Source organism: Chiloscyllium plagiosum, unplaced genomic scaffold, assembly GCF_037043375.1.
Source record: "Chiloscyllium plagiosum isolate Xiang-an unplaced genomic scaffold, Cpla_swu_hap1 HiC_scaffold_11, whole genome shotgun sequence".
NCBI lineage: Eukaryota > Metazoa > Chordata > Chondrichthyes > Orectolobiformes > Hemiscylliidae > Chiloscyllium > Chiloscyllium plagiosum.
The window spans coordinates 88,465,682-88,488,676 of record NW_028270149.1 but is presented as its reverse complement, the minus strand read 5'-3'; the positions used below and the strand labels follow the sequence as shown (position 1 = coordinate 88,488,676).

The window sequence follows — 22,995 nt, the reverse complement described above, 5'->3', positions numbered from 1 at the left end:
TTTTGGTTTATTAACTCATGGGATTTGGTCATCACTGGGCTCGGCCAGCAGTTATTGCCCAAAAGTCAGTTTAGAGTCATTCACATTGCTGTGGATCTGGAGTCACGTGTATGCCAGACCAGGTAAGGTCAGCAGTTTCTTTCCCTAAAGGACATTAGTGAACTACCTGAGTTCTTTTTGACAATTGGCATAGTCATCATTAGATTCTTAACTCCAAATGTTTATTGAAATCAATTCCACTATTTGCGTTGGTGGGATTCAAACCTGGGTGCTTAGAACATTTCCCGAATTTCTAGATTAATCATCTAGTGATAATACCACTAGGCCATCACCTCCCCGGGTCAGACTGGGGTTCTGATAACGGAACAAAACCTGCAGGTCCAAGGAAACTATGAAGTGGGCTAAGTAACAGTCACACTCATTATAATATCCATAAATTTGACCATAAAGCCATGAGAAGTAGGCTATTTGACCTATTGAATCTGTTCATCATTTAATAAGGTCATTACTGACTTAATTATCCCTAACTCCAATTTGATGCCATTTTCCAATAGCCCTTGATTCCCTTACTAATTAAAAATCTATCTCGCCGCAGGTAGTGGAGTGCATCATTTCTCCCTCCAACTCTATTTTGATTTAGTCCCTACCCTCCCCTTCACTGTTCTTGATCACACAGCACTGCCCTTTGATGTGAAGGGCAGTGTTTGTCACTGGCCACCCGCGTGTTTTCCTATCTTCCTGGTGGTGGAAATTGAATAAAGATTTCTTTGTGTCTTCCACTGTGTCTCACACCTGCACACACACACACCATGGGTGCTGGGGATAAAATAAGCACTTAGGTGGTAGTGTGGGGGAAAAAAAAAAGAGAAACAAAAAATCTATCTCAGTCTTTGATACACTTATTGATTCACTCTGACAGCCTTCTGCGATAAAGAATTCCACAGAATTGCCATCTTATGGAAGAAAGAATTCCTGCTTACCATTACCTTAAACAGATGACTCATTCTACTCTGAGATTATATCCTTTGGTCTTAGGCTCCCACAAGGCATAAAAACCCCTCTGTATCTACCCTCAGGATTTTGTATGTTTCAATAAGGTTTCCTCTCATTCTTCCAACTCTGGGTACATGTTCAACCTACTCAAACTGTCCTCATTCCTCAATTCCTAGTATCAACCCAGTCAACCTCTCTTGACTGTTTGCAATGTCAGCATTTCTTTCTTTAGAAAACAGTACCAAAACAGTTCACAGTAATCCAGCAGTGGTCTGACTAGCGACTTGTATAGTGTTAGCAAGATTTTTGTATTTCAATACTACATTCTCTTTGAAAGAAAATCCAACATTCCATTTGCCTTCACTATTACCCACTGACTTTAGATGCAGGCATCTTGTGATTCATGCATGAGGACTCCCAAAGCTTTCTGCAGTCTTTTCTCATTTAATATGTTGCAAATAATTATGGTCCAGCACCGATCCCCATAATACACTACTTGTTGCAGGTTGCCATCCTGAATATGTCCCTTTATCCCAACTCTGTCTTCTATTAGAGGATTGACACCTAAGCTAATATACAATCCCCAAAACTGTGGGCTCATTTTATTAAGTAATTAGTATCTTATTGAGTCCCCTGGTTATCCAAGTATATTATATCTATTGACTCCTCTTTATCTCTCCTGCTTGTTACAAACTCAAAGGTCTGTAATAAACTTGCCAGGATTGATTTCCCCTTTGTGAAACTATGCTTGATTATATTGTGTATTTCTAAATGCTTTTGTAATAAACTCAACATTTTCCCAATGACAGATATTAAGTTAACTGGCCTTTTTCTTTGAATAAGGGTATTACACTGGCATTTTTCCAACCCTCTTGGACTTCTCCAGAACCTAGAAGAATGTGTTGAAGGCAATATGTTTTCTGTAAATTTTACATTCTAGTTTGTACACATCATAAAGTATGTAGTCAATGAAGAGCCAATGGAGTGCAACTCGTAGATTTTGTACTGTCCACCAAAAATTTCCAGTCCACAATTCTTAGACAGCCCATAGATAATGGTCATGTTACATGTTCTATACGGTCCATACAAGGGATTTGATTACATTAGCCTAGTTGAAGGAGTGGTGAGGAAGACTGGAGTTTCACTTCATGGCCTACTGGGACCAGTACTAGAGATGGAAACAGCTGTTAATTTGGAAATGATCCTTAAACTAGATCAGTATCCGTATCCTGGTGAACAAACTAGGACAGTGGACAGGATTTGAAACCAGAGAAAGGGATGCCGAGATGATTCAGGTCAGGATGTATTCAAAAGCAACAACTACTGTAGTTCTACAACAGAGAAGCATTTTGGGTAAAAACCCATGACCTCTGCCCCCTCGAAGAATAAAGGCAGCAGATCTTGGAAACATGAACCACCCTGCACTTGGAACTGTACTGCTGGATCCAAATCCTGCAACTTCCTCCCTATTGACACTGTACACGCCTTTATGCTCACACGGATTGCAGTGGTTCAAGAGGTAGCACATCATCACATTCAACAATGCAGTTAGGGATGGGCAAACAAATGCTGGGCTAGCCCAGGATACCCACATCCCATGGATGAATTAAAAAAAACTAAACAGAAACAGACTTCACTGATTTGCAAAGAAATGGCGAGGGAGTGAGACTGACCAAGTTTGTCTTATATTTGGCACTCACCCGATGGGCCAAATGGCCTCCATGAGTACACTCATCATTCTATAATCATCAATGTTACTAGTTGAGCTCATGTCCAGACCTGTAAATTACTGGTCCAGTAATATAACCACTACTCTACCATAGCCTGCTTTCATCAATATATCTAACGTGACCAGCTGTGCAAAACAAAGGTTTGTGACAACTCAGCTCTTTTTATTTGCTTAAACTGCACTCAACACTTATACTAAATCTCAACTTAACCTTCTCTGCATTAAGGAGAACAGTAACTTCTCCAGGCTGTCCACAGAACTTAAATTCTCCATCCCAAGGACCATTTAAGTAAATCTCTTGTACATTGTTGTAGTGCCCAGAATTGGCAAGCATACTCCAAATGAGGTCTAACTAATATTTGTAATGTCTAAAATAAAACTAAGTACTGAGGATATCAGAGATCTGAAGAAGTATCACTGGACCTAATATGTTATTTTTGTTTTAAGATTGTAAGCAATAGGAACAGGACTAGGCCATTTGGCCCTTCAAGCCTGCTCCACCATTCAATAGGTCATAGCTGATCCAACAATCCTTACATCAACGTTCTTGAATTTTCTTTGTAACCCTTGATTCCCCAATGATAAAGAGTCTAACTCACCCCTAATTATACAAAGGACTCTGGTAAGGAGATCTAAACACTCAACCCTCAGAAGAAATTCGTCCTCTTCTCAGTCTTAAATTGGCACATCTTTATTCTGAGACAAATGCCTTCTGATCCTGAACTCTCCAAGGAGAAACATGCTCTCAGCATTTACCCTGTCAAACCTCTTAGGAATCTGATACATTTCAATGATATAACCACTTATTCTTCTAAACCACAGTGAGTAGAATCCCAACTTGTTTAGCCTTTGCTCTTAAGACAATCTCTCCACATCAGGTATCATTTTAGTGGACATTCTCTGAACAGTCTCCAATGAAATGATATATTTCCTTAAATAAAGGACCAAGGTTGTTCACACTTTTCTCTCCACAGATGCTGCCAGACCTGCTTACCTTCTCCAGCAATTTCTGTTTTTGTATATTTCAATATTTATAAAGATTCAGCGTGACTCTTGTTGCTTTCAAATCTGATGATGAAAGCCAAATATTACATGTGTTCAAATTAAAACCAGGAACAGATGACTCGACCTCTCAAGCCTACTGTACCACTATCATGGCTTATCTGACTGTGGATTTATCTTACCACTTAACCCTCGCCTCCAGATCATCCCTCAGTGACACAGCCTTTGTGCTGTCTCTGGAAGAGAGTTTCAAATATTCAAGTTCCTCTGACAGAAGAAATAATTCCCCTTTTCCATCTGAAATAGGAGATCCTCTATTTCTAAGACTGACAGCTTGCTGCACCTCCATGAAACAGCATCTTTTATCATGCCATATAAAATGGTGTCACTTTTTCAAGTCTGTTTATTGCATTTTAGCTTTGATGAGTGTAAGAAAAAAGCCTTAACTTCTAGTCTGCTTTTAGCAATATTTAAATTTGTATCGACATTTTTCAGTTAATTTTGTCCTAATTCATTACTCTTAAAGTTTGGCCACATTGATGATTGATTGACTGGAGTCATAGAGATGTACAGCATGGAAACAGACCCTTTGGTCTAAGTCGTCCATCTCGACCAGATATCCTAAACTAATCTAGTCCCATTTGCCAGCACTTCACCCATATCCCTCCAAACCCTTCCTATTCATATACCCATCCAGATGCCTTTTAGATGCTGTTGTAATTGTACCAGCCTCCACCATTTCCTCTGGCAGCTCATTCCACACAGGCACCACTCTCTGCATGAAAAGGTTGCCCCTTCGGTTGCTTTTAAATCTTTCCTCTCTAATCCTAAACCTATGCCTTCTAGTTCTGGACTCCCCCACCCCAGGGAAAAGACCTTGTCTATTTACCCTATCCATGCCCCTTGTGATTTTATAAACCTCTATAAGGTCACCCCTCAGCCTCCGATGCTCCAGGGAAAACAGCCCCAGCCTATTCAACCTCTCCCTTTAGCTCAAATCCTCCAACCGTGGCAACATTTTTGTAAACCTTCTCTGAACCCTTTCAAGTTTCACAACATCCTTCTGATAAGAGGAAGACCAGAATTGAACACATTATTCCAAAAGTAGCCTAACCAATATCCTGTACAGCCGCAACATGATCTCCCAACTCCTATATTCAATGCTTTGACCAAGAAAGGAAAGCATACCAAATGTCATCTTCACTATCCTAACCACCTGCAACTCCACTTTCCAGGAACTTTGAATCATTACTCCAAGGTCTCTTTGTTCAGCAACACTCCCCAGGGCCTTACCATTAAGTGAATGAGTCCCGGCCTGATTTGTAGCACCTCACATTTATCTAACTTAAACTTCATCTGCCACTTCTTGGCTCATTCATCCATCTGATCAAGATCCTGTTGTACCCAAAGGTAACATTCTTCGTTGTTTACTACACCTACAATTTTGGTGTCATCTGCAAACTTACTAACTATACCTCTTATGTTCAAATCATGATGGGTGAACAGTCAATGAAATTTTTGTGAACAGTTAAAGTTCATTTGCTATTTCTACTTCCCCCACCAAATACCCATATTTAGTACTTGCCAGGTTTATCTCTTTCCAATATTTTGCACAGGAGTTTAATATTTACAAATCCTCTAGTCGTCTGGCACCACCCAGGGTTAGAGGACTGTATTCAGAACTTCCACTGTTTCGTCCATTTCTTCCCGTAATAATCCAAGATGCAAGGTGAGAGAATTGCAAGGAAAGAAAAAAAGGCAGACAGAAACAAAACAAGAGATGACAGAGCAGAACATTACATATGTCTCAAACTGATGAAGTTTAAAATCGCACAACACCAGGTCATAGTCCAACAGGTTTATTTGGGAACACAAGCTTTCGGAGTGCTGCTCTTTCGTCAGGTAGGTAGTGGGGCAGGATATTAGGAAACAGAATTTGTAGTAAAAGATCAAATTGTCATGAACTAATGTGATATATTGAACAAAGCTAGATTGTTGTTAAGTCTTTAATCACGTAGAATGGGGATACAGGTTTCGATTGATTAATATGTAAATCCCAGAACTTCTTTCAAGGGACCATCCCACGATAACTTAAGATTTCATTTTTTAAAAAAGTGACATCTCACCTCAGGTAATGCATTAGAGGTGCGAGGTTAGAGTCTGTCTATCTTGGGGATATGCAACAACACAGAGTCGCCGAGTAGAGGCTGATAGCCAAGTTCGGTAGTCATGAGGATGGCCTCAACTGAGATCTTGTGTTCATATCACACTAGAGGTGACCCAGCTTCACTATATACTCTCTCACATACGCATATATATATACACACACTTTTACACACATAGATGTTCTCGGACATACACACCTACCCGCATACCTTCCCACGTGGCATATACTCACGCGCATACGCTCTATGAAGCACACAAACTCTCACGCACACTCAACACTCTCTCCCTTTATCTCTCTCTCTCACTCACAGGCACACTCTCTGTCTCTTTATCTCTCACGTGCATGTACACACACATAAGTTTATGGGGTGAATTTGCATTCACAGATATACATTTGCTGATACATTCTATTTTGTTCAAAAAGCACACATAATCTGTAGGCAGTCAGTTCATGTGATATTTTATGAATTCCTACTTTGGAAACAGAACCAGTCTGACTCAAGGTTAGGATCCAGACAGACTCTAAACTCACCTTTAATGCATTGTCTGAGCTGAGATGTCACTTTTTTTTAAATATAAAACCTGACGTTATCTCAGGACTGTGACTTGAAAGATTTACATATTAATCAATTGAAACCTGCATCCCTATTCTAAGTGATTAAAGACTTAACTGCAATCTAGGTTTGTTCAATACATTACATCAGTTGCACGACAGTTTGATCTTTTACTATAAATTCTGTGACCTACGATCCTGCCCCACGAGCTACCTGACGAAGGAGCAGCACTCCAAAAGCTTGTACTTCCTAATAAACCTGTTGGACTATAACCTGGTGCTTGTAGTTGTGGATATGTTCGCTGAGCTGGGAGGTTGATTTGCAGAAGTTTTGTTCCCTAGCCAGGTGACATCTTCAGTGCTTTGGAGCCTCCTGTGAAGTGCAACTGTACTGTGTCTTCAGGAATTTATTTTGTTCTGTTTCTGCTGCTTCTGGTTCTGTTTGTTCATTGTAGTGGCTGGTAGATTGAGTCAAAGTCAATGCGCTTGTTGATGGAGTCCATGGATGAGTGCCATGCTTTTAGAAATTCTCTGGCTGTTCTGTGTTTGGCTTGTCCTATGTTCATTCTGTTGTCCCAGTCGAATTTGTGATCTGTGTCATCTGTCAGTGTCTGTGGCTATTAGGAACAGCTGTTTGTGGCTTTTAGTCGCTAATTGGTGTTCGTGAATGAGGGTTGCTAATTGTCTGCTGTTTGTCCTATATCGTGTTTCATATAGTCTTTGCATGGAATCTTGTAAATTACATTTGTCTTGCACATGTAGCTGGGTAACAGAGGTGGGAAGGGGAGGAAGCAGGCAGTGCAGGGATCACTGTGATTGTTCCCCTCAACAATAAGTATTTGGATACAGTTGGGGGGGGGGAAACGGCCTAGCAGGGGAAAGCTGCAGTGACCGGGTCTCTGGCACGAGGTCCGGCTCTGAGGCCCAGAAGGGAAAGGGGGAGAGGTGGAGAGCACTAGTTACAGGAGACTCTATAGTTAGAGGGACAGACAGGCAGTTCTGTGGACATGGGCGAGACTCTCGGATGGTTTGTTGCCTCCCGGGTGCCAGGGTCCAAGACGTCTCAGACCGGTTTGTCTTCAGAATCCTTAATGGGGAGGGTGTGCAGAGGTCGTGGTGCACATTGGCACCAACGACATAGGTAGGAAGAGAGGTGGGGAGGTCATTCAGGAGCTCAGGGAGTTAGGCTGGAAGCTAAAAGCTAGGACGGATAGAGTCGTCACCTCTGGGTTGTTGCTGGTGCCACGTGACAGTGAGGCAAGGAATAGGGAGAGAGTGCAGTTGAACACGAGGCTGCAAGGATGGTGTAGAAGGGAGGGCTTCAGGTATTTGGACAATTGGACTGCATTCTGGGGAAGGTGGGACCTGTACAAGCAGGACGGGTTGCACCTGAACCAGAAGGGCACCAATACCCAGGGAGGTAGGTTTGCTAGCACTCTTCGGGAAGGTTTAAACTAATTTGGCAGGGGGATGGGATCCGGACTTGTAATCCAGCAAGTAGGTTAGCTGTTTTTCAGGATGTCCAAGAATGTAGGGAGGCTGTGGAGAAGGTAGCACTGACAGGGAATACTTGCGGACACAGAGATGGGCTCAAGTGTGTATACTTCAACGCAAGGAGTATCAGAAGTAAGGTGGGTGAACTTAAGGCGTGGATTGGTACTTGGGACTACAATGTTGTGGCCAACACGCAAATGTGGATAGAAGAGGGACAGGAATAGTTGTTGGAGGTTCCTGTTTACAGATGTTTCAGTAAGATTAGGGGGGTGGTAAAAAAAGGAGGGGGGTGGCGTTGCTAATTAGAAATGGTATAACGGCTGCAGAAAGGCAGTTCGAGGGGATCTGCCTTTGGACGTAGTATGGGGTGAAGTCAGAAATAGGAAAGAAGCAGTCACCTTGTCCAATAGCAGCAGAGATGTGGAGAAACAGATTGGGAAACAGATTTTGGAAAGGTGCAGAAGCCACAGGGTAGTAGTCATGGGCGATTTCAACTTCCCAAACATTGACTGGAAGCTCTTTAGATCAAGTAGATTGGACGGGGCAGTGTTTGTGCAGTGTGTCCAGGAAGCTTTTCTAACTCAGTATGTAGATTGTCCGACCAGAGGGGAGGCCATATTGGATTTGGTACTTGGTAACGAACCGGGACAAGTGATGGGCTTGTTAGTGGGTGAACATTTTGGTGATGATGACCACAATTCTGTGACTTTCACCTTGGTTACGGAGAGAGATAGGTGCGTGCAACAGGGCAGGTTTTACAATTGGGGGAAGAGTAAATACGATGCTGCAAGACAGGATCTGAGGAGCATAAATGTCATTGAAGGATGTCGTTGAAATGTGGAACTTTTTCAAGGAACAGATATGACGTGTCCTTGATATGTATGTACCTGTCAGGCAGGAAAGAAATGGTAGTGTGAGGGAACCTTGGCTGACGAGGAAGGTTGAATGTCGTAAGGAGGAAGAAGGAGGCTTACGTAAGGTTGAGGAAACAAGGTTCAGACAGAGTGTTGGAAGGATACAGGATAGCCAGGAGGGAGCTGAAGAAAGGGATTAGGAGAGCTAAGAGAGGGCATGAAAAATCTTTGGTGGGTAGGATCAAGGATAACCCCAAGGCCTTTTATGTGTATGTGAGAAACATGAGAATGACGAGAATGAGGGTTGGTCCGATCAAGGACAGTAGTGGGAGACTGTGTATTGAGTCGGAAGAGATAGGAGAGGTCTTGAATGAGTACTTTTCTTCAGTATTTACAACTGAGAAGGACCGTATTGTTGAAGAGGAGAGTACGAAACGGACTGGTAAGCTAGAGGAGATACTTGTTGGAAAGGAAGAGGTGTTGGGCATTTTGAAAAACTTGAGGATAGACAAGTACCCCGGGCCTGACGGGATATATCCTAGGATTATGTGGGAAGCAAGAGAGGAAATTGCAGAACCGTTGGCAATGATCTTTTCGTCTTCACTGTCAATGGGGGTGGTGCCAGGGGACTGGAGAGTGGCGAATGTTGTGCCCCTGTTCAAAAAAGGGAATAGGGATAACTCCGGGAATTACAGGCCAGTTAGTCTTACTTTGGTGGTAGGTAAAGTAATGGAAAGGGTACTGAGGGATAGGATTTATGAGTATCTGGAAAGACACTGCTCGATTAGGGACAGTCAGCATGGATTTGTGAGGGGTAGGTCTTGCCTTACAAGTCTTATTGAATTCTTTGAGGAGGAGGTGACCAAGCATGTGGATGAGGGTAGAGCAGTGGATGTAGTGTACATGGATTTTAGTAAGGCATTTGATAAGGTTCCCCATGGTAGGCTTATGCGGAAAGTCAGAAGGCATGGGATAGTGGGAAGTTTGGCCAGTTGGAAAGAGAACTGGCTAACCGGTCGAAGTTAGAGAGTGGTGGTAGATGGTAAATATTCAGCCTGGAGCCCAGTTACAAGTGGAGTTCCGCAGGGATCAGTTCTGGGTCCTCTGCTGTTTGTAATTTTTATTAATGACTTGGAAGAGGGAGTCGAAGGGTGGGTCAGTAAATTTGCAGATGATACGAAGATTGGTGGAGTTGTGGATCGTGAGGAGGGCTGTTGTCAGCTGCAAAGGGACTTAGATATGATGCAGAGCTGGGCTGAGGAGTGGCAGATGGCGTTCAACCTTGCCAAGTGTGAGGTTGTCCATTTTGGAAGGACAAATAAGAATGCGGAATACAGGGTTAATGGTAGGGTTCTGCTATGAGCCCAGATGTGAATGAGCCCATGGGTATTCCATTGATCTGTTCATACATTTGGTTGTTGAATGTGAAGTGTGTCGTCAAGCACATGTCTAGTAGTTTGAGTAAGCAGTCCTTGTTGATAAGCAGTCGTGTTGTCTGTTGTCCATGTCCAAGAGGTTGGCTATTGTCTCTCTGGCTAGAGTTTTGTCAATTGAAGTGACAAATGAGACCATTGATTCATCCTTGTCTATGTTTATATTCTCAATGTTGCCTAGGAATTCCTGTGATGATTGTATGGAGTGTTTGGATCCATTAGTAAGATGTTTTAGTTTTTGTTGAAGTTCATTTGCTAGTTTATGCGATAGAATTTCAGGGAGTGCCACAATGGGTCTAATCTGGTTTGTGTACTTTGGGTAATCTGTAAAATCTTGGGGTGTTGTTGCTTTCTGGTTTCATCCTGGAGGTCAATCCTGGTTATTAGTTTGTTTTTTTGTAGGTTCTATAGTGTGTTGTTTATTGGTTAGCTGTGATGAGGAGTCACATTCCCTCTGTAGTTAGGTGTCGGTATCTGCAAGTAGTTTCTCTGATTTCTGAATATATTCAGTCTTGTCCATGATAACTGTCATCCTGCCATTGTCCGCTGGTACCATGACTCTGTTCTTGTCATTTGAGAGAGTGTTTTTAGGGCTTTTCTCTCTTAGGTTTTGAGGTTGCTCATTTGCTTGTTAGTAAGGGTACAATGATTTGTCTGACTGCTTGCTGTGTCTTTTCAGTTAGTTCTGAGCGTACATTCTAGTGCAGCTAGGAAGTCTGTTGTTTTTGTGTCCCTGTGGTTGTAGTGGAGTCCTTTAACCAGTATGGCTTTTTCTGTGTCTGTAGGGGTTTCTTACCCAGGTGTCTGTTGTGTTGTCTTCTCTACTGTTGGTAGCTTAGTCATTTTGTCTTGTAGTACCATTCTCTATGTGGTTCTGTTCTGTCCCATGGTGATTGCCTGTTCGATTGTCCACTTCTGATTGGTTGTTTTTGTACCAGCTGTGCCTTGTAGCCATAGGGAGAAAAGTGAGGACTGCAAATGCTGGAGATCAGAGTCAATAAGTGTGGCGCTGGAAAAGCACAACAGGACAGGTAGCATCCGAGGAGCAGCACCCTTTGACCTCCCCCACATACACAGATTCCTGATGGAGGGTTTACGTTCGAACCGTCAACTCTCATGCTTCTTGGATGCTGCCTGACCAGCTGTGCTTTCCCAGTGCCACACTTTTTATCTGTAGCCACACACACAGATGACAAAGACCACAAATTCAAATGGGACAACACAAAAATCATAGGACAAGCTAAACAAAGGACAGCTGAAGAATTTCTAGAAGCATGCACTCATCGATGGAATCCATTAGTAAGCACATAGACTTAGACCCAATATTCCGGCCACTACAACGAACAACTGGAACCGACAACCGGAAGCAGCAAGGAACAGAACCAAATAAATTTCAGAATACACAGTATAGCTGCACTTCACAGGAGGTTCCAAAGCACTGAATATGTCACCTAGACAGGGGACGAAATGTTTGCAATTCAACTTCCCGCTTGGTGAACATATCCACAACTATGACAACTGGCATCTGAATTACAAATCTTTAAGCAAAGCTTGAACCTGGTATTGTGTGATTTTTAAACTTTGTCCACTCCAGTCCAACACCAGCACCAGCACCCCCACATTAAACTGATGAAACTGCAAATGAGGTGAAATCCAACCCACACCGACCTGTGTCATCAGATCACCATCAGGAAGGATTTAGGGGATCACAAGTTCAAAATATCAACTATTTCACTTGACCTTGTGTTTACTGTAGCAAAGCTAATCCAATTCATCAAAGTCAAGTTTTTGGTGTTAGTTTTTACCTTCTTTAGCTGTGGGAGTCGATCGGTTTGTTGGCCCAATCTGCCCAGGATTCAGTTCAAAGCTTCCTGCGCAAGGCTGTAAACAGATACAGTGCCTTTCATTCATTGAATATTAAATGTGATCAACCTTCAACTTGCTTCACTGAGGCAATTCAATACTGGGTTTTGGTATTTTTGGGGGAGGGGAATAGAAATAGCAAATGAACTGTTATTCCTGGACATGTTTAACCATTCACAATAATTTCACTAAACTGAGCGCCCATCCAGATGTCAACACATGGACTATTTCTGAGACACACACACACAGTGCTGACTGTGTGTCTCTTTCTCTCTCCCATGAAAGTGCTCCCTCCCTCTCTTCTGATGGAGGTAAGTTTATCTATCTATCTATCTCTCTCTGCTCACACACCCCCCCCCCCCCACCCCAACTCCTCCCGTCATAAAGGTGTTGACTCTCTCCTTCTCTCTCCCCTGTTGTTGAAGCTACTGACTCTCTGTCTTCCCTCCCCTCCTTGAGAGATGGTGCAGGAAGGAGGGCTTCCGATTTTTGGGATATTGAGACCGGTTCTGGGGGATGTGGGACTATTACAAATTGGATGTCAATTTGTAATTGGATTACACCTTGGCCAGGCTGGAATCAATCTCCTTGGGGGTGCTTTTGCTAATGCTGTTGGGGAGAGTTTAAACTAATGTGGTAGGGGGGTGGGAACCAAATGAGGAGGTTAGTGGACAGTAAGGAGGTAGTAACTAAAGCCTGTAAGGCACTAGATAACGAAGTCAGCGTGACTAAGGATAAGAGTAGGCAGGGAGCAGATGGTGAATGCAAAGGGACTGGTGGTCTGAGCTGCATTTGTTTTAATGCAAGAAGTATAGAAAGTATGGCAGATGAACTTAGGGCTTGAATTAATACCTGGGAGTATGATGTTATTGCTATTACTGAGACTTGGTTAAGGGAAGGGCATGATTGGCAACTAAATATCCCAGGATATTATGGTCCTGTAAAAATGATGGATAGAAATGGCAAGATTAGGGAACCATGGATGACAGGTGAAATTGTGAAACTAGCTAAGAGGAAAAAGGAAGCATACATAAGGTCTAGGTGACTGAAAACAGATTAAGCTTTGGAAGAATATCGGGAATGTTGGACAAATCTGGAATGAGGAATTAAGAAGGCTAAAAGGAGTCATAAAATATCTTTAGCAAGCAGGGTTAAGGAAAATCCCAAAGCCTTTTATTCATAAATAAAGAGTAAGTGGGTAACTAGAGAAAGGGTTGGCCCACTCAAGGAGGAAAGTTATGCGTGGAGTCAGAAAAAATTGGTGAGATTCTTAATGAGCATTCACTGAGGGGGGGACATCTATCCCTTATTGAGATAAGGGATAGATGTTTCATTACTCTAGATCAAGTTTGCATAAGGAGGGAAGAAGTGTTGGGTATTCCAAAAGGCGTGAAGGTGGACAAGTCCCCAGGTCTGGATGGGACATATCCCAGGTTACTGAGGGAAGCAAGAGAGGAAATAGTCGAGGCTGAGAAAGAGATGTGACATATTTGCTGCAGAGAATGCCAGAAAGTGCTTGACCACGGGGAGAGGTCCTTTTGTTCAGAAGAATTTGGGACATCTGTTCTTGGTGTTGATGGGTCAGAGTAAATAAGGAGATAACATTTGTTCACTTGTGGAATGTGTGGCTGTACCTCCTCCTCACACCGGTGGCTCAAAGATTGTGCATATTTCACAATAGGATGTCAGATAACTAAATTGCTGGTTTTATATCAAAGAATCTTCACAAAACTCATACTCAATAGGAAAAAAAAACTTGTAATTTAATAAACTGAGTGGAATATGCAAGTAGTAGAACAAACCTGATACATTTTCATGTACACCACACTGAGCAGATTGAATCTATGAAGCTTAGTTCCCTCATCTTGACTGTTCTGGAATGTGAATGTCTACTCCCTGTTACAAGCTAGGAAAACACTAAGGCTGGAAGTGACATAGTAAGGAAGTTGTGTGAGTGAGAGAGAGAAAACATTCTTCTGTAAATTACATTTACTGATTGATGGGTTCAAGGGACACAGAGAGAGCGAGGAAGCTGGTAGAAAGTTTAACTCTTTATGGTCTGACTTGAATGAACACTGGCTTGTCATGGATTGAATGTTTGTGTGTTGTTCCCGGGAGTTCGAGATCCGGGAATGTTATGTATGTAATTTGCATTCTGGGAGTCGAAAATGATTTTAAAAGAAAATGCCTTTTTTTAAGACAATGATACTGGACATGTTAGCTGAGCGAGGTGACCCCATGACCTTTTCCACAGAGTTTAGCCTAATGCCTTGTTATGATGTACCTGTTAAAAGGGAAGGTTACCTAGCCAAAGTAATCGGCCATTTGGGCATGCCTGGATCAAGGTTTCCTCACTTTGATGTGCATGTAGCTTAATTAGTCAAGCATTCACAGTCAATGAAATCCTTTTCTTCTGCAAAATTTGGCCATTTTATTGCTGCTTATCTGATTAAGGACATGGCGTTTTCGTAATTTTAATACCAAAATTCTGTATAAAAACAGCTTGTTTGCAGCAATAGGGAGAGTAGCCCAAGAGAGCTCTTAGGGGTAAGAGCTGGCACCGCTACTCTGCTAATGTATTTAGAACCTTAGATACCTAGAAACCAGGCTTGAGCTATGTTATAGTGTAACATTGATGCCATTGGTAAATAACAGTAATAATTTAAACTAAAGAGTCTGTAAGAGTTTTATATTCCAGACTACCACAGAGTACGATCTCCGGGACAAACTAAGAGAGGCTTATAGGTTGAGTCCAACAGGGATTCCTTGAGCCAGCTCGAAAAGGTACTTTAATAGAGCATTAACAGATATCTGTACAGCAGCCTTGAAAATGGGTGAGGTCCCAGAGGACTGGAGAATTGCTGATATTGTCCCCTTGTTTAAGGGTAGCAGGGATAATCCAAGTAATTATGGACGGGTGAGCCTAATGTCAGTGAGGGGTAGGATGTATTCCCATTTGAAAGAAAATGGGCTTATCAGTGATAGGCAACATGGTCATGTCTTAATAGAATTCTTTAAAGAAGTGACAAAGTTGACTGATGAGGGAAGGGCTGCGGATGTCATATACATGGACTTCAGTAAGGCGTTTGATAAAGTTCCCCATGGCAGGTTGATGGAGAAACTTGCATGGGGCCCAGGGTGTACTAACTAGATGGATAAAGAACTGGCCGGGCAACAGGAGACAAAGGATAGTAGTGGAAGGGAATTTCTCAAAATGGAGAACTGTGACAGTGGTGTTCCACAGGGACCCGTGCTGGGACAACTGTTGTTTGTGATATACATAAATGATCAGGAGGAAGGTATAGGTGGTGTCATTAGTAAGTTTGCAGATGAACAAAGAATGGTGGAGTAGCAGATAATGAAGGGGACTGTCAAAGAATACAGCAGAATATAGATAGATTGGAGAGCTGAGCAGAGAAATTGCAGATGGATTTCAATCTGGGCAAATGCGAGGTGATGCAATTTGATGGATCCAATTCAAGAGTGAACTATATCGTAAATGAAAAAACTCTGGGGAAAATTGATGTACAAAGAGATCTGTGTGTTCAGGTGAATTGTACCCTGAAGGTGGCAACACAGGTCAATAGAGCAGTCAAGGAGGCATACAACATGCTTTCCTTCATCGGACGGAGTATTGAGTACAAGAGTTGGCAGGTCATGTTACCGTTGTATACAACTTTAGTTCGGCCACCTTTGGAATACTGCGTACAGTTCTGATCACTACATTCCCAAAAGGATGTGGCTGCTTTGGAGAGGGTGCAGAGGAGGTTCACTAGGATGTTGCCTGGTATGGAGGGTGCTGGCTATGAAGAGAGGTTGAGTAGATTAGGATTATTTTCATTAGAAAGATGGAGGTTGAGAGAGGACCTGATTGAGTTCTACAAAATCATGAGATGTATAGATAGGGTGGACAGCAAGAAGCTTTTACCCCAGAGTGGAAAACTCAGTTATTAGGGATCACAAGTTCAAAGTGAGAGGAGAAAAGTTTAGGGAGATATGGTGGTACGTTCTTTATGCAAAGGGTGTTGGGTGCCTGAATTGCGTTGCCAGCAGAGGTAGTAGAGGCAGGAACAATAGCGTCACTTAAGATGTATCTAGACAGATACATGAATAGCAGGGAACAAAGGTATATGGATCCTTCGAAAACAGGAGACAGGTTTAGATAGAGGATCTGGATCAGCACAGGCGTATGCTGTAATTGCCTTTGTTTTTTCTCTCTCCCCTCCCCCCCCCCCCCCCCCCACCTCTCCCACCCCCACCCTCAGAGGTTCTGACTCCCTCTCCCTGAAGGTGCTGATTTGCTCTCTCTCACTCTCTCTGTGTCACACCAGCAATGTTCTGACACTTACTCCGTCTCTACAAAAGATGCTAACTCTTTCTCGTCCCCCACCCTAAACATGCTGACTCACTCTCACTCTTTATCCCCACCGAAAATGCTGAGGCTCTCTGCCCTGAAGGTTCTCTGTCTGTCTGTCTCTCTCACTCACTCACTCATTCCCCCTTCCCCCCCCCCCCAACCTTCCTTGGGAAGGCTTTGATTTTTCCTTCCTTTCTACTGAAGATGCTGACCCTCTCTCAGCCCAGTATCCCAAATGTACTCAATCTCTCTCTCTGAAGAGGCTGACCTTCTCGGTCTTCCCTCCCCTTCTCCCTGTCCCATAAAGGTTCTGACTCCCTCTACCTGGAAGTGCTGACTTGCTCTCTCTTTCTCCCTCTTTCACACCGTGAAGGCCCTGATAATTCCTCTTTCTTACTTCCCCACACCGAATGTGTTGACTCTCTCTCTTCCCCCTCCTTGAATGTGCTGTCTCTCTCTCTCTCTCTCTCTCTGCCCCTCCCTTGAAGGCGTTGACTGTTCCTCTGTCTCCAATGAAAATGTTGACCCTCTCTCACCCAACAGCAAACGTAGAGTCTCTCTTTCTCCGCTAAGATACTGACTCCCTCTCTCATTCTCCTCTGTGGAGTTGTTGACTCTCTAATTGATTCGGGATAGTCAGCATGATCTTGCAAGAGGAAAATTGTGTTTCACAAAATTGACTGAGATTTTTTTGAGGAAGTTAACAAAAAGATTCATGACAGCAGAGGGGTAGACGTTGTATACTCAGTCTTAATAATAAAACTTTCAACAAGGTTCCACATGACAGACTAATTGGTAAAGTAAGATCACATGGGATTCAGGGTAGCCTTGCCAATTGGATACATAACTGGCTTCACGGCAGGAGACAGAGAATAGTGGTGGAGGAATGCTTTTTTCTCGAGGCCTGTCACCAGTGGTGTTCCACAGGGATCAGTTCTGGGTCTTCTTTTGTTTGTCATTTATAGGAGAAAGTGAGGACTGCAGATGCTGGAGATCAGAGCTGAAAATGTGTTGCTGGAAAAGCGCAGCAGGTCAGGCAGCATCCGAGGAGCAGGAGAATCGACGTTTCGGGCATAAGCCCTTCTTCAGCCTGACCTGCTGCGCTTTTCCAGCAACGCATTTTCAGCTTTGTCATTTATATAAATGATTTGGATGAAAACTTGGAAAGCACAGTTAGTAAACTTGCAGACGACATCAAAATTGGTGGTATGATGGACAGAGAAGAAGGTTTTCTAAGATTACAAAGGGATCTTGATCAAATCGGTCAATGGGCTGAAAAATGGTAGATGGAGTTCAATCTGGATAAATGCGAGGCATTGCATTTTGGTTCAACAAGCAAGGTAGGACTTATACAATTAACGGTAGGGCCTTGCGTAGTGTTTAGAACAGAAGGACCAAGGGTTTTACATACATCATCCTTTGAAGTTTGCATTACATATAGAAAGGGTGGTTTATATGGCGTTTGGCACACTTGCTTTCATTACTCAGTCGTTTGAGTGTAGGAATTAGGAAGTCATGTTGAGATTGTACAGGACATTGGTGAGGCCTCTTCTGGAGTACTATGTCCAGTTGTGGTTGCCCAGGTATAGGAAGGATATTGCTAAACTGGAAGATATTTCGCAAAGTGTTGCTGGGTATGGAAGCTTTGAATTATAAAGAAAGGCTTGGACCTTTTTGTACTAGAGTGTAGGAGGTTGAGAGGTGACCTTATACAATCATGTATAAAATCATGAGGGGTATAGATAGGGTTAATTATAGATAGGTGTCTTTTCCCTAGGATGGGAGACTTTGTGTGAATTTGTGGAGAGGTAGGTGATTCAGGAGTATGGTGGGAAAAGGCAGTGAGGTTGGTGATGCTGAGTAACTTATTCCTGTCATTAAAAATAATGAATTTTAAACAAACTGAGAAGGTTATTCAATTGAAATCATGATTTATTGGAAGATGAATGCGAACCAAATGGTACTTTAGACTGTCAACCAATTCAGTCAGATATAGATTTCAGGGCTAGGCTGAGCTGTTCCTCATCCTGACCTCGGTTCTTTGAGCACTGGCATAAAAAAAACAAATCCCCAAGTCCTGATCCAATCAAGAGACCTAAGATTGTGGGTCATGTTCAGAATTACCTCCTCATCCAATTCCGCCTCATCTCGATCTGAACAGGACAACAGTTTTGACAAAGCTTGCAGTTGGTCAGCTTGGAAGGTGAAATCCATCTTGTAATCCTGTCAGTGCTGAATAAACACCCCTATTTGCAACAGAAAGGATTCTCTTTTAGAACCAATTCATTCTTTCTTACCAACAGTTGTTAGTTTACCAGCAGATATATTGACAGTAAGTACACCCTGGCACTACAGACATCCACATACACATTTTGGGCGGCACGGTGGTACAGTGGTTAGCACTGCTGCCTCACAGCGCCAGAGACCCGGGTTCAATTCCCGCCTCAGGCGACTGACTGTGTGGAGTTTGCACGTTCTCCCCGTGTCTGCGTGGGTTTCCTCCGGGTGCTCCGGTTTCCTCCCACAATCCAAAGATGTGCAGGGTCAGGTGAATTGGCCATACTAAATTACCTGTAGTGTTAGGTAAGGGGTAAATGTAGGGGTATGGGTGGGTTTCACTTCGGCGGGGCGGTGTGGACTTGTTGGGCCGAAGGGCCTGTTTCCACACTGTAATCTAATCTAATCTAATCTAATTTTTGCTTTGGGCACAGAATGCTACACAATGCTATGTAGGCATGGGTCAAAGGAGAAGCTATGAGCTTTCTATACTGCTATTTGAGATGTGTAGCATCAAATCAAATAATGTGAAGGAAGTTGAGGGGTGAAACAAGGCAGTGGGGCAGGGGGAGACGAGCGAGAGGGGAAGAGAAAGAGAAAGGTGAAAAGGTGACAATAATATCTTTCTTGATGCAATCATGAGACATAAGTAGGATAGTACTTATTCTTCATTCCTAACTTCACTCAAACAACTTGTTTGACCATTTCAGAGTGAAATTCAGAGCCAACCATACTGTTGCGAGTCTGTAGCCAGACACGTTTATGACATCAGATTTCCTCTCTCAAATGATGTCTAAGAACCAGATCAGCTTTTATATTAATATAAATATTACCTGGTCATCATTACTGAGAGTTGCTTTTTAGTCCAGATTTATTAAATTAACTGAACTAAACTTCCCAGAGAGGTCTTGCGGCAAGGAAGATGGTGGTGAATGGGCAACTTTTACACCTTTTTGTTACCTATTCAAAATATTCCAGCAAGTTAAACATGATTTTCCTTTTAGGAATCTGTATTGACACTTCCTAATCAGCCCACCTTTTCCCATGTTACTCCTAATTTTATCCGAAATAATTGCTGGCAGAAGATTCCCCATCACTGAAGTTAATTAACAAGTCTGTAATTGCTGAGCTTACTCCTTCAATCTTTTTGAAACAGGTTGTAACGTTTACAATTCTTCAGTCTTCTGGCACCTCTCCTGAGTTTAGGGAAGACTGAAAGATTATGTGGCTCTTGCAATGTCCACTCTCACTTCCTTCCAAATTTTTTGGACGCATCTCATACAGTCCCAGTGCCTTGTCAACATCCAAGTACCAACTCTTTATCCAATACCTACTCCTTATCAATTTTGAACCTTCCCAGTGACAGAGTTTCCTCATTAGTCGCCCTGTCTGGGTTAGCAGCTCCCTCTTTAGTAAAGTATTCAAATACACTACTCTTTTACTTGTTTGCCTAGAGAAGATTTTGGGTGAACTCTTTTGTTGGCAAGTCAACTTTTGCTCATAATTCCTCTTTGCTTGTCTCCTTTGCTTCCCTTGTTTGCTTTTTCATCTCCCTACTGAACCTTTGACCACATCACCATAAGAAACGAATTATAAACTGTACAAAATATACCATCAGTCAAACATCACATTATTCCATCCGTCATCTCTCCTCGCCACCACACATTCCCAAGGCTCCTCGGATGCTGCCTGCCCCTGCGGTGCGTTTCCAGCACCACTCTAATCTGGACTCGGATCTCCAGCATCTGCAGTTCTCACTCTTAAACCCTCTCCGACTGTTGTCCTCTGTCAGGTCTACTCCACTGATGAACCTCTCAGACTCCCTCCGCATCCATTCACTCCCTATCCTCTTCGCTCGCTTAAATCTCTCTCCCTCACACGCCTTTTCTCACTTTACACTCACTCACTCACCCCTTATCCCCCTCTCTTACTTTTCCTCCCTTTCACACACTCACCGTTTCACCGATTCTTCTCGTCGCTATGGGAACGCTGAACATGGCGGCGAGCTTGAATTGACAGCCCCCCCCCCGGCACCAATGAACCGCCCGCGCCCAATCAGCAGCGGCGATACTGGGCCGTGGGGACGGGCCCGCGGTTTCGCCAATCGGAGCGGGCGAGCTTGGGAGGTGGGGGAGAACGGGGCCTTTCGTGCTGTGTGTGTGCGGGAGAGTGGGACGGCCCGGGGCCTGACACAGAAAGGGAGAGAAGCGGGACTGCCTAAGGCGGGAGAGACGGAGAGAGAGGCGGGACCCTTCTGAGACCGAGAGAGTCTATTTTCGCCGGGCCCGTGCTCTCAAAAGGGATCCTCAGTGGATTGACCCGGGACACCGGGACAGGTCAGAGGAGGAAGAACATCAGCCCGGCCCAAAGCGACAGACATCTCATCTGGAGAGATTTGGAGGAGTTTTCAGATTAGATTATTGTTAGATTCCCTACTGTATGGATACAAGCCCTTCGGCCCAACAAGTCCACGCCATTATAGAGAAAGGAGGAGGAGGGGAGGGGAGAGGAGAAGTGCGTGGAGGAGAGAGGGGGGGGAAATGCTTCTAGATGGGGGGGGGGGGGGGCGGGGAGAGGGAGGGGGACGGGAGAGGTGGGTGAGGGTTGGGGTTGGGGGGGGAGGTGGGGATGCGGGGGGTGAGGGAGAGGTGGGGATGCGGGGGGGTGAGGGAGAGGTGGGGATGCGGGGGGTGAGGGAGAGGTGGGGATGCGGGGGGTGAGGGAGAGGTGGGGATGCGGGGGGTGAGGGAGAGGTGGGGATGCGGGGGGTGAGGGAGAGGTGGGGATGCGGGGGGTGAGGGAGAGGTGGGGATGCGGGGGGTGAGGGAGAGGTGGGGATGCGGGGGGTGAGGGAGAGGTGGGGATGCGGGGGGTGAGGGAGAGGTGGGGATGCGGGGGGTGAGGGAGAGGTGGGGATGCGGGGGGTGAGGGAGAGGTGGGGATGCGGGGGGTGAGGGAGAGGTGGGGATGCGGGGGGTGAGGGAGAGGTGGGGATGCGGGGGGGTGAGGGAGAGGTGGGGATGCGGGGGGTGAGGGAGAGGTGGGGATGCGGGGGGTGAGGGAGAGGTGGGGATGCGGGGGGTGAGGGAGAGGTGGGGATGCGGGGGGTGAGGGGGAGGTGGGGATGCGGGGGGTGAGGGGGAGGTGGGGATGCGGGGGGTGAGGGGGAGGTGGGGATGCGGGGGGTGAGGGGGAGGTGGGGATGCGGGGGGTGGGGGGGAGGTGGGGAGGTGGGGATGCGGGGGGTGAGGGGGAGGTGGGGATGCGGGGGGTGAGGGGGAGGTGGGGATGCGGGGGGGTGAGGGGGAGGTGGGGATGTGGGGGGTGAGGGGGAGGTGGGGATGCGGGGGGTGAGGGGGAGGTGGGGATGCGGGGGGTGAGGGGGAGGTGGGGATGCGGGGGGTGAGGGGGAGGTGGGGATGCGGGGGGTGAGGGGGAGGTGGGGATGCGGGGGGTGAGGGGGAGGTGGGGATGCGGGGTTTGAGGGGGAGGTGGGGATGCGGGGGGTGAGGGGGAGGTGGGGATGCGGGGGGTGAGGGGGAGGTGGGGATGCGGGGGGTGAGGGGGAGGTGGGGATGCGGGGTTTGAGGGGAGTGGGTGGGTTTGAGGGGAGTGGGTGGGTTTGAGGGGAGTGGGTGGGTTTGAGGGGAGTGGGTGGGTTTGAGGGGAGTGGGTGGGTTTGAGGGGAGTGGGTGGGTTTGAGGGGAGTGGGTGGGTTTGAGGGGAGTGGGTGGGTTTGAGGGAGTGGGTGGGGTTGAGGGAGTGGGGTGAGTTGAGGGAGTGGGGTGAGTTGAGGGAGTGGGGTGAGTTGAAGGAGTGGGTGGGGTTGAGGGAGTGGGGTGAGTTGAGGGAGTGGGTGGGGTTGAGGGAGTGGGTGGGGTTGAGGGAGTGGGTGGGGTTGAGGGAGTGGGGTGAGTTGAGGGAGTGGGGTGGGTTGAGGGAGTGGGGTGGGTTGAGGGAGTGGGGTGGGTTGAGGGAGTGGGGTGGGTTGAGGGAGTGGGGTGGGTTGAGGGAGTGGGGTGAGTTGAGGGAGTGGGGTGAGTTGAGGGAGTGGGTGGGGTTGAGGGAGTGGGTGGGGTTGAGGGAGTGGGTGGGGTTGAGGGAGTGGGTGGGGTTGAGGGAGTGGGGTGAGTTGAGGGAGTGGGGTGAGTTGAGGGAGTGGGGTGAGTTGAGGGAGTGGGGTGGGTTGAGGGAGTGGGGTGGGTTGAGGGAGTGGGGTGGGTTGAGGGAGTGGGGTGGGTTGAGGGAGTGGGGTGGGTTGAGGGAGTGGGTGG

The 22,995-nt window shown here is 45.4% G+C and overlaps 2 protein-coding genes across 2 annotated transcripts in view; one reads left to right on the top strand and one right to left on the bottom strand.

Moving 5' to 3' along the window:
- Positions 1-20,801, bottom strand: part of dnaaf6 (dynein axonemal assembly factor 6) — a 63,651-nt gene extending 42,850 nt beyond the window's left edge. Inside the window, exons 1-3 of the mRNA XM_043704279.2 lie at positions 20,677-20,801; positions 18,569-18,690; positions 12,030-12,105 (exon numbers count right to left, since the gene is read on the bottom strand). Of these exons, the coding sequence (XP_043560214.1) occupies positions 12,030-12,105; positions 18,569-18,658 (166 nt within the window). The 5' untranslated portion in view covers positions 18,659-18,690; positions 20,677-20,801. The remainder of the gene's footprint in view (positions 1-12,029; positions 12,106-18,568; positions 18,691-20,676) is intronic.
- A 107-nt stretch (positions 20,802-20,908) lies between these two features.
- nup62l (nucleoporin 62 like) overlaps positions 20,909-22,995 on the top strand; it is a 63,105-nt gene continuing 61,018 nt past the window's right edge. Inside the window, exon 1 of the mRNA XM_043704275.2 lies at positions 20,909-21,057. The gene's annotated coding sequence lies outside the window, so the exon portion shown is untranslated. The remainder of the gene's footprint in view (positions 21,058-22,995) is intronic.